At 47.4% G+C, this 12494-nt stretch overlaps 1 protein-coding gene across 1 annotated transcript in view; it reads left to right on the forward strand.

The window, feature by feature from the left end:
• Positions 1–12494, forward strand: part of PTPRT (protein tyrosine phosphatase receptor type T) — an 825916-nt gene that overhangs the window by 770037 nt on the left and 43385 nt on the right. The window contains exon 22 of the mRNA XM_060079174.1: positions 3379–3455. Within this exon, the coding sequence (XP_059935157.1) occupies positions 3379–3455 (77 nt within the window). The remainder of the gene's footprint in view (positions 1–3378; positions 3456–12494) is intronic.

Consider the following 12494-nt stretch of genomic DNA (forward strand, 5'->3'; position numbering starts at 1 on the left):
CGCAGGTCGCCAATATGCCTGCTTCTCCAGGACCTCTGCTCTCACTCTTGCTGTTCTCTCTGATGGAAAGACCCTTCCTCATTGTCCACTGGTCAAGCCTTACTTTCAATTCCTCATTCACATATCACTTCACAAAGCCCTCTAGTCCCCACTTTCTTTTTTTTTTAATTTTTTTTATTTTTTATTTTTTTGCTGTACGCGGGCCTCTCACTGCTGTGGCCTCTCCCGTTGCGGAGCACAGGCTCCGGACACACAGGCTCCGCGGCCATGGCTCGCGGGCCCAGCCGCTCCGCGGCATGTGGGATCTTCCGGGATCGGGGCACGAACCCGTGTCCCCTGCATCGGCAGGCGGACTCTCAACCACTGCGCCACCATGGAAGCCCTAGTCCCCACTTTCTAGACCTTCAAATTTCACTTCTGTGTACAGTCTGTCTCCCCCACTACATTGACAAACTCCCTGAGCACTTGGAAAATACTTTCCAAGTCCCTTCCACAAGCCTGAGTGTAGTAGGTGCTCAGTGAATTTGTTCTTAATAAATGAATAAAGAGGTGATACTGACAAACGCCATCATCTGGTGGTTAGAGGCACCTCTCATCTTTAAGAATATTTAACTAAAAGAAATAAGTTTGTTTCTTTTCTTTTTCTTTTTAATCATATTTGCTTTCAGACTTTCAATTTCATTTTATATTAATGAAAATTCCCTTTCAATGTTTTACACCAGAATCTCTGTTTCCAGTGCTTTAGACCTCAAGGGCAGGCATAACTCAATAAATAAAGGAGATTTTTTGAATCGATAAGTCATTAGTGAGACCAATGAGTGAAAACACATTACACATTTTTCACTTTTTTGAGCCTTACAGTTTTGGTAAGCGCTGGTAACAAGGCTTAACAGTCTGAGCTCAGAGTCAGCTGCTGGGTCTTGTCTGAACCCCTGCTGGGTGGATGTCCCCCAGGACGTCCCACTGCAGGAGCTAGGGACCAGACACTTGCACAGACTGCCGTACCTGCGAGATGCTAGAAGTCCAGGGACAGCACATCGTGTGAACAGAGCAGGGATTCAGGGTCAGACAGTCCTAAGATAGAATCCCAGCCACTTGTAGGCTGTGTAATGTTGGAAACTTGCTTAATCTCTCTGAGCCCCAGTTTCTTCATCTGTGAAATGGGAAGAATAAAAATACTACATCATTAGTATAATAATCTATGGAGCAATTTGGAGGAATAAATGATTGAGTGAGATAATGTATGTGAAGCCTCTGGTATCTACCATCAACTCCATAAAGATTAGCTTCAAACTCCTTCCGCACTTCACACCCCACTCCGCCACCCACCCAAAGGGATCACTTAGACCTCCCCCCCACTCCCTCTGGTTGATTCCACGGAAACTCTTCCCCATGATGAGTAAGAAACATGTCATACAGTGTAGCTCAGTATCTAGCACAGTGCCTGCCGTATGGCAGATGCTCACTTAGCTATTTTTGAATTGATTAATTAGTTAATGAATGAATGGACGTGGGGTGGTGTCCTGTCCAGCCCTGGCCTGCTTGTCCATCCTTGGTCCCATTCCTTGCCTTCTCCTGCTCAACTTTCCATCATAGGAATCTGACCCTTGCAGGTTGCATTTCTCAGCCTCTCGTCAGCTGGCTGCTGTTTGGCCAATGACGTGCACTGCTGGGAGATTGGAAGGTGGGAGAAAGGAAGAAGCCGGGGCATTTCTCCCTCTGTGTCCCAATCAGAGGCACCTTCTTGAACAGTGAGGGAGTCTCCTCCTCTTCTCCAGCTCCCACCAGAGAGGCCCACTGCAGCTCCCGCTTCCACAGGTGGCCCCCAGCCCTGGGCTCTGGTGCCCTCGCTTCCTCCCTCTGTCCCGCCGACCCTGGGGAGGCAGTGTCTCCTTGTTGACGTTTATCTCTGAGTTACTTCTCCCTCCTCCCTTTAGCCTCTCAACTCTTCCATCACCCAGGTAACCACTTCTCTGTCATTAATTCTCTCTGCTGTGTACCCTTGAAGTACTTTCTACTATCCTGCTTAGACCCCTCTGGGGAATCAGGAGTGTCTGAGCTCAGAGTTAAGAGAACCTCACTCTTCCAAGCTCCACCATCCACTGGCCATGTGGCCATTCAATCCTTGGGAGCCTCAGTTTCCTCATTTGTAACAAAGGTTGACAGCATCCATCTTACTTCTCTCCCAGGGTCACTGTGAGAGTCCACTGAGATAATCCATTCATCTACTCACCAAGTACTTATTGAGTACCTGTCACAGGTGCATGCAGAGGATAGAACAAGGGGCAAAACACCTAATGTCCCTGTTCCTGGGGGTTCCAGTGAGTAGTAATAGGTGGCCTTGTAAACTACGAAGTTCTGGAAAAAGCTAATGGGATTTGGTGACCCGACTTCCTTGATCCCCATAAACCTTTGGGGGTGCCCAGAGTTCTCCAGTCCACTTATGGGGAGCCCTAGCCCTGACCTAGAGTAAGGTGGCCTGGCCAGTGGATGCAGCAACACGCGGTGATACGTGCATAGTGACGGGGACAGAAAGCTGAGCCCCTCCCCCCACCAGACCCAACCCAGGTGTTCTGTTTGCGTGTCCTCTAGCATATCGGAGCTCACTTTAATTAAGTGTAAAGGATTAGCCTGATTCTTCTGCTGTAATAGGTTTTTCTTTTAATCATTTTTATTTGGTGTTATTTGAAGTAAGCGTGCCATTGACTAAAGCCTGCAAATCTTGTTTGTGCCTAGATTGTTTTTGAAATGGTTTTCTCTGTAACACAATTTTTAGTTATTGATGACCTCTTTTAATATAGTGCTTTAGTCGGCTTCACTTGAATTATAATATTGATAACAATATGTGGCTGACAGTCTATTTGCAGCAATATTCCAAGAGGCAAAAGGCAAGCATTTGTGCACTTGTGGAAAATAGGTAAATTTGCCAGTTTTAAGCAAGCATGAAAATGGGGCATATTAATTTGGATCTAACACCTCTCGCTTCCTGAGTGTTTTCATATGGTCTTTCCTGTGTTGTCTTCTGGAGAAGGCATTTCCATCCCCATTTTAATGACAAAATCACTAAGATTTAAAGAAGCAGGTCAGTTTCCCCGGTAGGTAATGACAAAACCAGAATCAGAAGGGCAGGTGGAAAAAAAGAGAAGAAGCATATACAGGCCCATTTTTAAGGCACAGTAATCTCCCTAAGCCTCTATTTCCTTATCTGTAAATGGGGATAATAACGGAGGGTGATGCTAGGGGTTAAATGAGAGCGTGTCTGTCCGTAGCATGGTGCCTGGTACATGACGATTGATAAATCGTGGCTCTAAAGCAGGGCAGAGCTCACCCGAAGCCTTCTCATCACCCATCCCCTTGTTTTCTGCTCTCTCTTTGCAGATGACCATTCTCGAGTGAGGCTGCTGGTGCTGGATGGAGACCCACACTCCGACTACATCAACGCCAACTACATTGATGTGAGGCTCTCCACGGGGCTGGGCAGCTGGGTTCTGGGGTTGGCTGCGGTAGGCTCAAGATCTGTGGCTGTGCCTCCAGCCGCTTCCCCGGACAGTGGCCCTCCTAGAACAGGTCCAGAGGGTCTGGTTCCTCCCTGTAACTAGTGTAACCCACGCTGATTAGCCATCTAAAGCTGCATCCACTTTCAGGCTGGCTGGAGTAGCCTGCTCTGTGGGAACCCAGGATTGCCAGTCTTGTTCATTCACCCATTAATTCTTTTGTATGTATGTCCGTTTACCCATTCATTCATTTATTTGAAGGTACAGCCATTTATGCAACAAAAATTTCAGAATACCTACTGTATGTTGGATGCTATAGGAACCATAAAGCTAAAAATGCCATGGTCTCTACCCTCTAAAACCTTAGCAGGAAGATAAGCTGTGCACATCAATAATTCCAGGGCAAACTAGAAAGTGGTGAGTGTCATGAGTTCAGATAAAATGCTACAGGGATTCAGAGGTGGGAGGGAAAAAGTCACTTTTATATCAGGAATGCGAAGTGTGATGTGAACCAAAGCTTCAAGCACAGGTAGAATTTAAAATCAAAGAGGGGGAGGATGGGCCTCTGCCAAAGAAAAGCACAAGCTGAGATGTAGCAGAGGGTGTGTAGCAGCTCAGTTTGAGGGGAGCAGAGACTGTATAACGGGAATAATGGAAAATAAGGTTGGAGCTAGATCACTGATGCTTTGTGATCAAACGTAGGAAGTCAGACTTTATTTTGTAGGCAAGAGAAAGCTATGGCAAGTTTTTGATCAAGGAGGTGACCGGTTCAGAGCTGAGCTTTGGGATGATTTATCTATTGCCCAGGGTAAGATAGATGAGAAGGAAGAAGGTATGGGAATAAGACCCCCAATTAGGAAAGGGGGCTGCTTCCGTGTTCCAGAGAATATGGAGGAAGGAACTAAATACAACAGGAGCCAAGACGGGCATACACGGAAGTAAGAGAGTTTGTAAAAGGGAAGCATGGTCACTGGGGCCAGAGAGACATCCCAGAATGACCGATGCAAGCCAGGCTTCTGAGGACCTCAGGTAGGAGCCCGAGAACCTTGAGGAAAGGCTCAGAGATCCACCTTGGTGCCTCTGACTCCCAAGTGTTTTTATAGACAAGCTATAAGGCACTGTGGCATGCTTTTGAATTCCCCATTGTGTACTGAGCCTTCTGTTAGGCATTTGCCTGTTTGCCCTCAGATCTATTCCTTGTCCTTCCCTGTTCTGCTTTGTGTTGCTGGTATGCGTGTGTGTCTGTGTGTGCATGTGTGTGTGCGTTTGTGTGCGTGTGCATGTTTCTATGTGTGTGCATGTTTGCGTGTGTGTGCATGTGGGTGTTTTTGTGTGCATGTGCGTGTTTGTGCGTATGTGCGTGTGTGTGTGCGTGTGTGTATGTGTGCGTGTGTGTGTGCGTGTTTGCGTGCATGTGTGTGTGTGTGATATGTGTATGTGCGTGTGTGCATGTGCGTCTTTGTGTGTGCGTGTGTGCAGGGAGGAAAGTGAGCTGACCCTTTAAGGAAGGTGCAGTGGGAGATTGGCAGGTGATGGGAAGGGAGAAGCCATCCTATTTATCTGCCTCTCCTGTTTCCTGGGATGGCAGCTCCAGCAGTGGCCGCATCCCATTTGTGGCTCCATCAAGCAGGACCACCAGAGTGATCCAGCCTCGACAAGGTGGCCCCAGCTCCTGGGCTCTGGCGACTTCTCTGTCTCCTGTTATCTGCTGGTTCTAGGGGTGACCACATCCTCTTGCTGTTGCTGATCTCTGGGTGGCCTCACTGTTCCATTTTGCAACTCAGCTCCTCCATCACCTGTATAACCAGCTCCCTGTACTGAATTCCCTCTGTCTGAAACACCTGGAATGGTTCTCCACCTGGACTCTGGCTAACAAGAAAATTCACAAGGAGGTGGCCAGTTCTGAGCAGCCTGTCTCCAACCTGGAGAAAGCACTCAGCATTCACCCATCATGCCTTCTACCTTTCCCTCATGCATCTAGTATTCATTTCTCACACACAGCAGATCCTCCACTGTGTGCTGGAAACACAGACCTTAAAAGGGACTCAAGTCTGGTGAGGGAGTCAGATAAGAAAAGAGACCCTCAAAGAGCAGGGGCCATGGGAACGTAAAGGAAAATCAAAGCCTCAAGGTGGGAGTGGTGTGGTCAGTGAAGCCTTCCTGGAGGAGGTGACACAGTGCTGCTTTAGCCAACGAGTGAGAGTCAGCCGCTGGTAGTCAGGCAAGAAGGACCGATGGTAGCTGAAGAATTATTGATCACCTCTAGTGTACCAACGTTGCCTTAACTAGTATCACAACTCACGAAGTAAATGCCATTACTACCCATTTCCAGATGAGTGAACTGGGGCTCTCAAGGTTATGAAACTTCTCCAGGATGTGAGGGAGGGGACAGCAGGAGTCTGCATCGGCGGTGCCTCCCCAGCCATGCCCTGCTGGCTTTAATAACGACGGTCATGCAACAACAACAGCCCAGGGCTCTAAATGAGCCACTCTTGGGCCCTGTGAGGGGTGGTTTTCGATGAATCTGTTTATTGAGACCTCCCAATAGCCCTCTAGGGTAGGTGACCACCCCCATTTTCCAGATAGGGAAGCTGAGGTTTAAAGAGATTGCACAGCCTGGGCGTGGGCATCTGGTCCGTGGCAGAAGCAGGCTAGAAATCAGACCCGAATGACTCCCAGGCCAGGGCTTTTGGTCCTGCTCCTCCTCACCCACTCAAAAGACACCACCTTGCACGCAGCACACAATGGGGACTCGGGCAGCACATGCTGAACCAAACTGAGTTGGTTCCTTCCACTTCTCCTTGACTTTGACTCTGGCTGAGTGGGTGTAGCAGCCCTGACAGCCATGCCCACAAGGGGTCTGCTGGCCCAGGTTGCCACATCTGGCATTCGTTGCCTGAGTGCTAACCTCCGGCAAAAGGCATTTTCCTGGATAGACAATCCAAAGCTGAGTAAGGATGTGACTGCGGTCAGGGCCAAGATGCACTTTGGTAGTTTATAGGCAACAAAGGAAATTGCTTTAAATGCAAGTGAATCTCTGCCACCCCAGTACTGATAACAGCACCCATTTCTACCAGGTTCTTATCATCACAATGCATTCTGAGAGCCTTTAAGGATAAGAGGCCAGGGGTGGAGGTTAAGAGCTTGCTCAAGGTCACACAGCTAGAATCCAGTTCTCTGCCCACCTTCTCCCTCTCTCTAGGAAGTAGATTGTGCAGACAGGCCAAAGTCTCTGCTAGATGCTATCTTAATAAGTGATACTGGACTCTGTGCTGTGGTTAGAGTCAAGGGCTCACGAGACCAAAGTTGTGACAGGAATTCAGTCCTTATAGAGGCCACATTGAATCCAGGCCTTTCTGCTCACTAGCTTATGATCTTAGGTAAATTATTTACCCATTCTGATGTCTGTAAAATGGGATGATGCCAACCCGCAAGAGTGTGACAACTGATGTGAATTGTCTATCTGTCAGGGTCCCATTGGGAGACAGAGGGTCACTCAAAGGGAATTAATAAGAGTAGGAACAGGATTAAAGGAAACTAAAGGGGGAGGCAAAGTGGCAGGAGTTCAGTATCCCCAGGCTAGAACCAGCAGGAAGCTCTCAAGCTCCTGAGAACAGGGAGAGTAGCTGTCAGCAGGGGGCTGCCTGATTGGAGCTGTAGCCTTTGATGGAAAGTCAAGGCCAAGCCATGGTGACCTGATAGGGAGAGACCCAAAAGAACATACACCCCAACCTCCCAATGGCCTCTGAGCTTCTGCTGCTTCTCCACATTGACCAAACCCAGCCAGCAGCTGGAGGGCATGGAAGCCCATGGTGTCATCCATACAGGTCAACCTCCCAGGGCACGACCAGAGCAGGGAAGGGAATAGAGAGTCAGTGGAGGGACAGGGAAGACACCAAGCATGAGCTCCTTTTAGCACAGTGTGAGCAGTACGGGGTGGAGGGGAGTGGGATCACATCAGTTGTGACCCCCTGTACACTCCAGCAGAGTCAAAATTCCCAGGGTCTCTGTGGGGATTCCAGGCAGACACACCCTAGGTAGCTGTCTAGGGCTCACCCCTTGGCCCTGGTTTCCACCCAGTGCAAATCCTCCTTGCACTCCAGAGGGCTGACTGCCCATGCTAGAATCATTTATCCACAATTGGATCTTGATGATTCATTAAAACAACTCCATGTGGATAATGAGCTAGATGGGGCCAGCCCTGTGTAGGCCTCCAGAGGCCGTGGTTCTCCTCCTGTCTGAACCATCCCTCCGGCACGTTTGTTTGCACACCCAAGAATGTATTGGACACTTGAATCTGTTATAAATTACCAGTCTGGAAATAAATATCGTCTCTGGGTCCCCAGTAAGTAACAGATGCATGAGCGTGGAGCGAGATAAACGCATGTTGGATGCAAACCTCTTTCCCACTGCTCACAGGCAGCTGGAGGCAGGCCCAGTGCCGGTTTGCAGTCCATGTATGCATGCTGTGTAGGTGGGACTTAAGTGAACTCAAAGTTCTTTTAAGGTTATAGGAAGTTTTCTGTACCCGCTCTTGGGAAATCCCCAGAGCAGCCCCAACTGAGCAGTACATTTCCTTTCATCTCCATTGCTGAAGAGTCAGGTGGTTAGAATGCTTTCTCTTGGGGACTGTGTGGGTTCCTGGAGGCCAGAGAGGGTCTCTTGACTTGGATGCCACGTGTGGACAGGAACGCAGCATGCATGCGTTCATGCTGTATGCATTTATCAGGGCTGACTGCCCAGGCAGACTTCTCCATGCTGGGGACACAGCCATGAGCAAGCCCATTACAGCCCTGCCCTGCTGGAGCTCTCATTCGACTGGGAAAACAGACGATAAGCATGTAACTAAACAAAGACTTTGGTGGTGAGTGCCCTGGAGAAAAGTAAACCAGAGAAAGCAGAAAGAACCAAGGATGTCAGGGTGGGCAGGTAAGGGCTGTCTGTGGAGGTGACTGCCGTCCCAGCAGAAGCCTGGATGGAAGGGGGGAGCAAAACACTCGGTTATGTGGGGACAGGCACGGCAGGCATGGGTAGAGGCCAGTGCTAAGGCCTATAGGTGGAAACATGATGGCTGCCTCTGAAGAAGAGCAAGACAGCCAGTGAGCCATGGGGAGAGTGGTAGGAAAATAAGAATGTTGCTGAAGGGATGAAATGGGAATAACAGGGATGTTGAGATGCCCAAACTAGGCTTAAGGGGCCAGTTCAACTGCAGTGACCTCAGAGAACACTTCTCTGGCCTCCTGGCACATCTTCCTCTTGGTGGCCCTTATCCCAGTTTGTTGACGTCTACAAGCTGCTCAGAATCTGAGCCCATCCATCAGGTCCACTTTTGTACTTCCAGTGCCTTGTGCGGAGTAGTAGATGCTCGGTTAATACCTGTCAATTGAATATTGAAGGACTGAGTGAGCAAACGAATGAACAAAATAGTGAAACCAAGTCATCTCACTCCCACAGTTCAAATGTGAATTTCTTGCTCAGAATTTCATCCCATTGACGTTGAAGTGTGTTAGAATCTTCCAAATCCCATGCATTTTGTCTTTTGCCTTTTGTCTGCCAATTAAGGCCTTAAGGGAATGCCCCAACCTCACCTCAGAGACATATTCATGCATGTATGCCACCGACCAGTCTCTGCTGAAAACTATACCCAGCTCTGGGTGGCCTGTCCCATGGCCCAGAAGGAGAAAGTATTTTAAAAAAAAAAAACTTTTTGCAACATGCATTGTAAGGGTGTTAATTGGGCATTTACCAAGCCCTGCAGGGCTTAGGAGGAAGGAAGGCTCATTTGAAGTGCAGTGTGGGAAGCTGGGGCATAGGGTACATGGAAGGGCCCGGAGAGGGACAACTGGAAATGAGGCTGAAGATGAGGATGGAGACAGGGGATTCGTCCCAAGCTAAGGCGTTTGGACATTATTGTACAGGCAGTGGGGAGCCACTGCAGGCTTTTAAGTGGGGAAACAACATAATCAGATGTACACTGGGGAGTTCACTCTGGCAGGAAGCAGATGGGCTCTGGGACTGGACTGGAGGCAGGGAGGCCAGCATGAGGCTATTGTCTTGGCCCAGATCAGGGAGGATGAGGGCTGTAAGGAGGCATGATATGGGGATGACAGGAGAGGATGGACTTGAGAAACCGCATCTTTCCACACTGTAGGGTACTGTTTTCTATTCCCAAGCCTACTCAAGAAGACTCCCATAGTCTGATTCTTCCTGTGAGCCTGGGAAGCCCTGTCCATCTTAACTCAAAGGAACAGAGAGCTCTTTGTCCCTCTCATCTTCCCTCCTACCTCTCACGGCTCAGAGAAGGGCTCAGTTACTACATTTATAGGCAGAGCAGGAAAGTCAAGGGGAGGGGAGGGCTTCCCATCTCAGGATCTCCCTGATGGCCAAAACAGACTTTTAATCATGGTAGGCACTCAGTGAATGCTTTCCAGATACACAACAAAATAACAATAATAGCAAAGACATATATGTTAAATCCTAGACCAGTGCCTGATACATAGTAACTGTCATATATTAACTCACAACCCTAACAGCAAGGCTGTAATGTAAATGCTGTTATCCCCATTTAACAGCAAAAATTAATTGAGGCACAAGGAGTTTAAGTAACCTGCCCCAGACCACACAGCCTAAAAGGGACGGAGCCAGGATTCACACCCAGGCAGTTTAAATTCAGAGTCCGTGCATAAAACCACCATGCTATGCTGCCTTTCTTTTCTTTTTTTTTTTTTTTTATTTTGTTGAAATATAGTTGGTTTACAATGTTGTGTTAATTTCTTCTGAACAGCACAATGATTCCGTTATACACATATATATACATTCTTTGTCATATTCTTTTCCATTATAGTTTAGCACAGGATTTTTTTTTTAAGTTTGCATTTTCTGATTGTAGGAATTTGTAAGAGTAGCTGACCGTTGAAATTGGAACTCTTTTTTTTTTTTATGGCTGTGTTGGGTCTTTGTTTCTGTGTGGGGGCTTTCTCTAGTTGTGGCAAGTGGGGGCCACTCTTCATCGCGGTGCGCAGGCCTCTCACTATCGCAGCCTCTCTTGTTGCGGAGCACAGGCTCCAGATGCGCAGGCTCAGTAATTGTGGCTCACAGGCCTAGTTGCTCCACGGCATGTGCGATCTTCCCAGACCAGGGCTCGAACCCGTGTCCCCTGCATTAGCAGGCAGATTCTCAACCACTGCGCCACCAGGGAAGCCCAGTTTATCACAGGATATTGAATATAGTTCCCTGTGCTATACACTAGGACCTTGTTGTTTCTATATATACTAGTTTGCATCTGCTAATCCCAAACTCCCAATCCATCCCTCCCCACCCCCTCTCCCCCTTGGCAACCACAAGTCTGTCCTCTATGTCTGTGAGTCTGTTTCTGTTTCATAAATAAGTTCATTTGTGTCATATTTTAGATTCCACATATAAGTGATATCATATGGTATTTGTCTTTCTCTTTCTGACTTACTTCACTCAGTATGATAATCTCTAGGTCCATCCATGTCACTGCAAATGGCATTATTTCATTCTTTTTATGGCCAAGTAGTATTCCATTGTATATATGTACCACATCTTCTTTATCCATTCATCTGTCAATGGACATTTAGGTTGTTTCCATGTCCTGGCTATTGTGAATAGTGCTGCTATGAACATAGGGGTGCATGTATCTCTTTGAATTATAATTTTGTCCAGATATATGCCCAAGAGTGGGATTGCTGGATCATATGGCAACTCTAGTTTTTTTTGAGGAACCTCCATACTGTTTTCCACAGTGGCTGCACCAATTTACATTCCCACTAACAGTGTAGGAGGCTTCCCTTTTCTCCACACCCTCGCCAGCATGTTATTTGGAGACTTTTTAATGATGGCCATTCTGACCAGTGTGAGGTGGTACCCCATTGTGGTTTTGATTTGCATTTCTCTAATAACTATATGTTGCCTTTCTGGTTGGTCTCTCAGCAGCTTGTTTATTGGGCATTTGCTCTGAGATTCACACGGTGCTAGGCTCCACAGAAAATTTTTTAAAACTTAGGAGGCAGTGTTTGTCCTCAAGAAGCTGACAACCTCACTAAGAAGACAGGACCACTCAAACAAAGAGTTTAGGTGGGGCTGTTGATTCCTGGTGGTTAATCCAACAGTTGTAGCCATGACACTGGCCTTGGGTTGTCACTGACAGTCAACCCAGGTGTTCCTAGAGTATGCCAGGTAATTATTACAAAGTACCTACTAAATATTTATGGAGCAAGTGGAAGTCTGAGGTAGAGAGATGTACAGGGGACTTAGACATGAATCTTTGAATCAGAAAGTGGATCCAGAACTTCTGAGACACCATCATGTCTGTTTCTCCATGAACCATGCAGATGACTTTTCTGGTTGATTTCCTAAAGAAGAGGATCTTGAGGCAGCTTATCCTCCTCAGCAGAGCACAAAGACTCATCAGCAACATTTAAGACAAAAATAGGTGTTCATCAGACTTTCGGGTTTGTTTTCTCCTGAGATTGTTAACTATAAAAGAAAGTGGAGTTTCAGGACTTTCCAATACCCTCTCCACCAACAGGCTCCATAATTGGCATCTATATATTTTTTTAATTTATCCTTTCATTCATATGTTTACTCGTTCAATAAATACTAATTACATTCAATGTTATGTACTAAGTGCAGATCTGTCTCCAAAACTTGAACTTCTACCCAGTGTGATATACTTCCTCTCTGTAAAAAGAAAGGGGACCCTCCATGTAGGACATGCCCAGACAAAAGAGAAGGTTGTCCTCAACCGTTCCCCAATGATTAGGATTATGGGGCACCAGAGTAACCACACATCAGAGCCCAGCAGGGCCTACTGAAGACTCTGTAATGTACAGGGAAATCAGAAACTGATCTCTGAATCTGAAAGTGGCTTTATCAGTCTCTAGGGCACACCTACCTGGGGTCCCCCCCTTCAATGAAAGGAACTTCAATTCCAAGCCCAGCCATGTAGCACAGAGAGGCAGTGTGGCATCTTTTTCT

This window comes from Mesoplodon densirostris, chromosome 16 (genome assembly GCF_025265405.1).
Source record: "Mesoplodon densirostris isolate mMesDen1 chromosome 16, mMesDen1 primary haplotype, whole genome shotgun sequence".
NCBI lineage: Eukaryota > Metazoa > Chordata > Mammalia > Artiodactyla > Ziphiidae > Mesoplodon > Mesoplodon densirostris.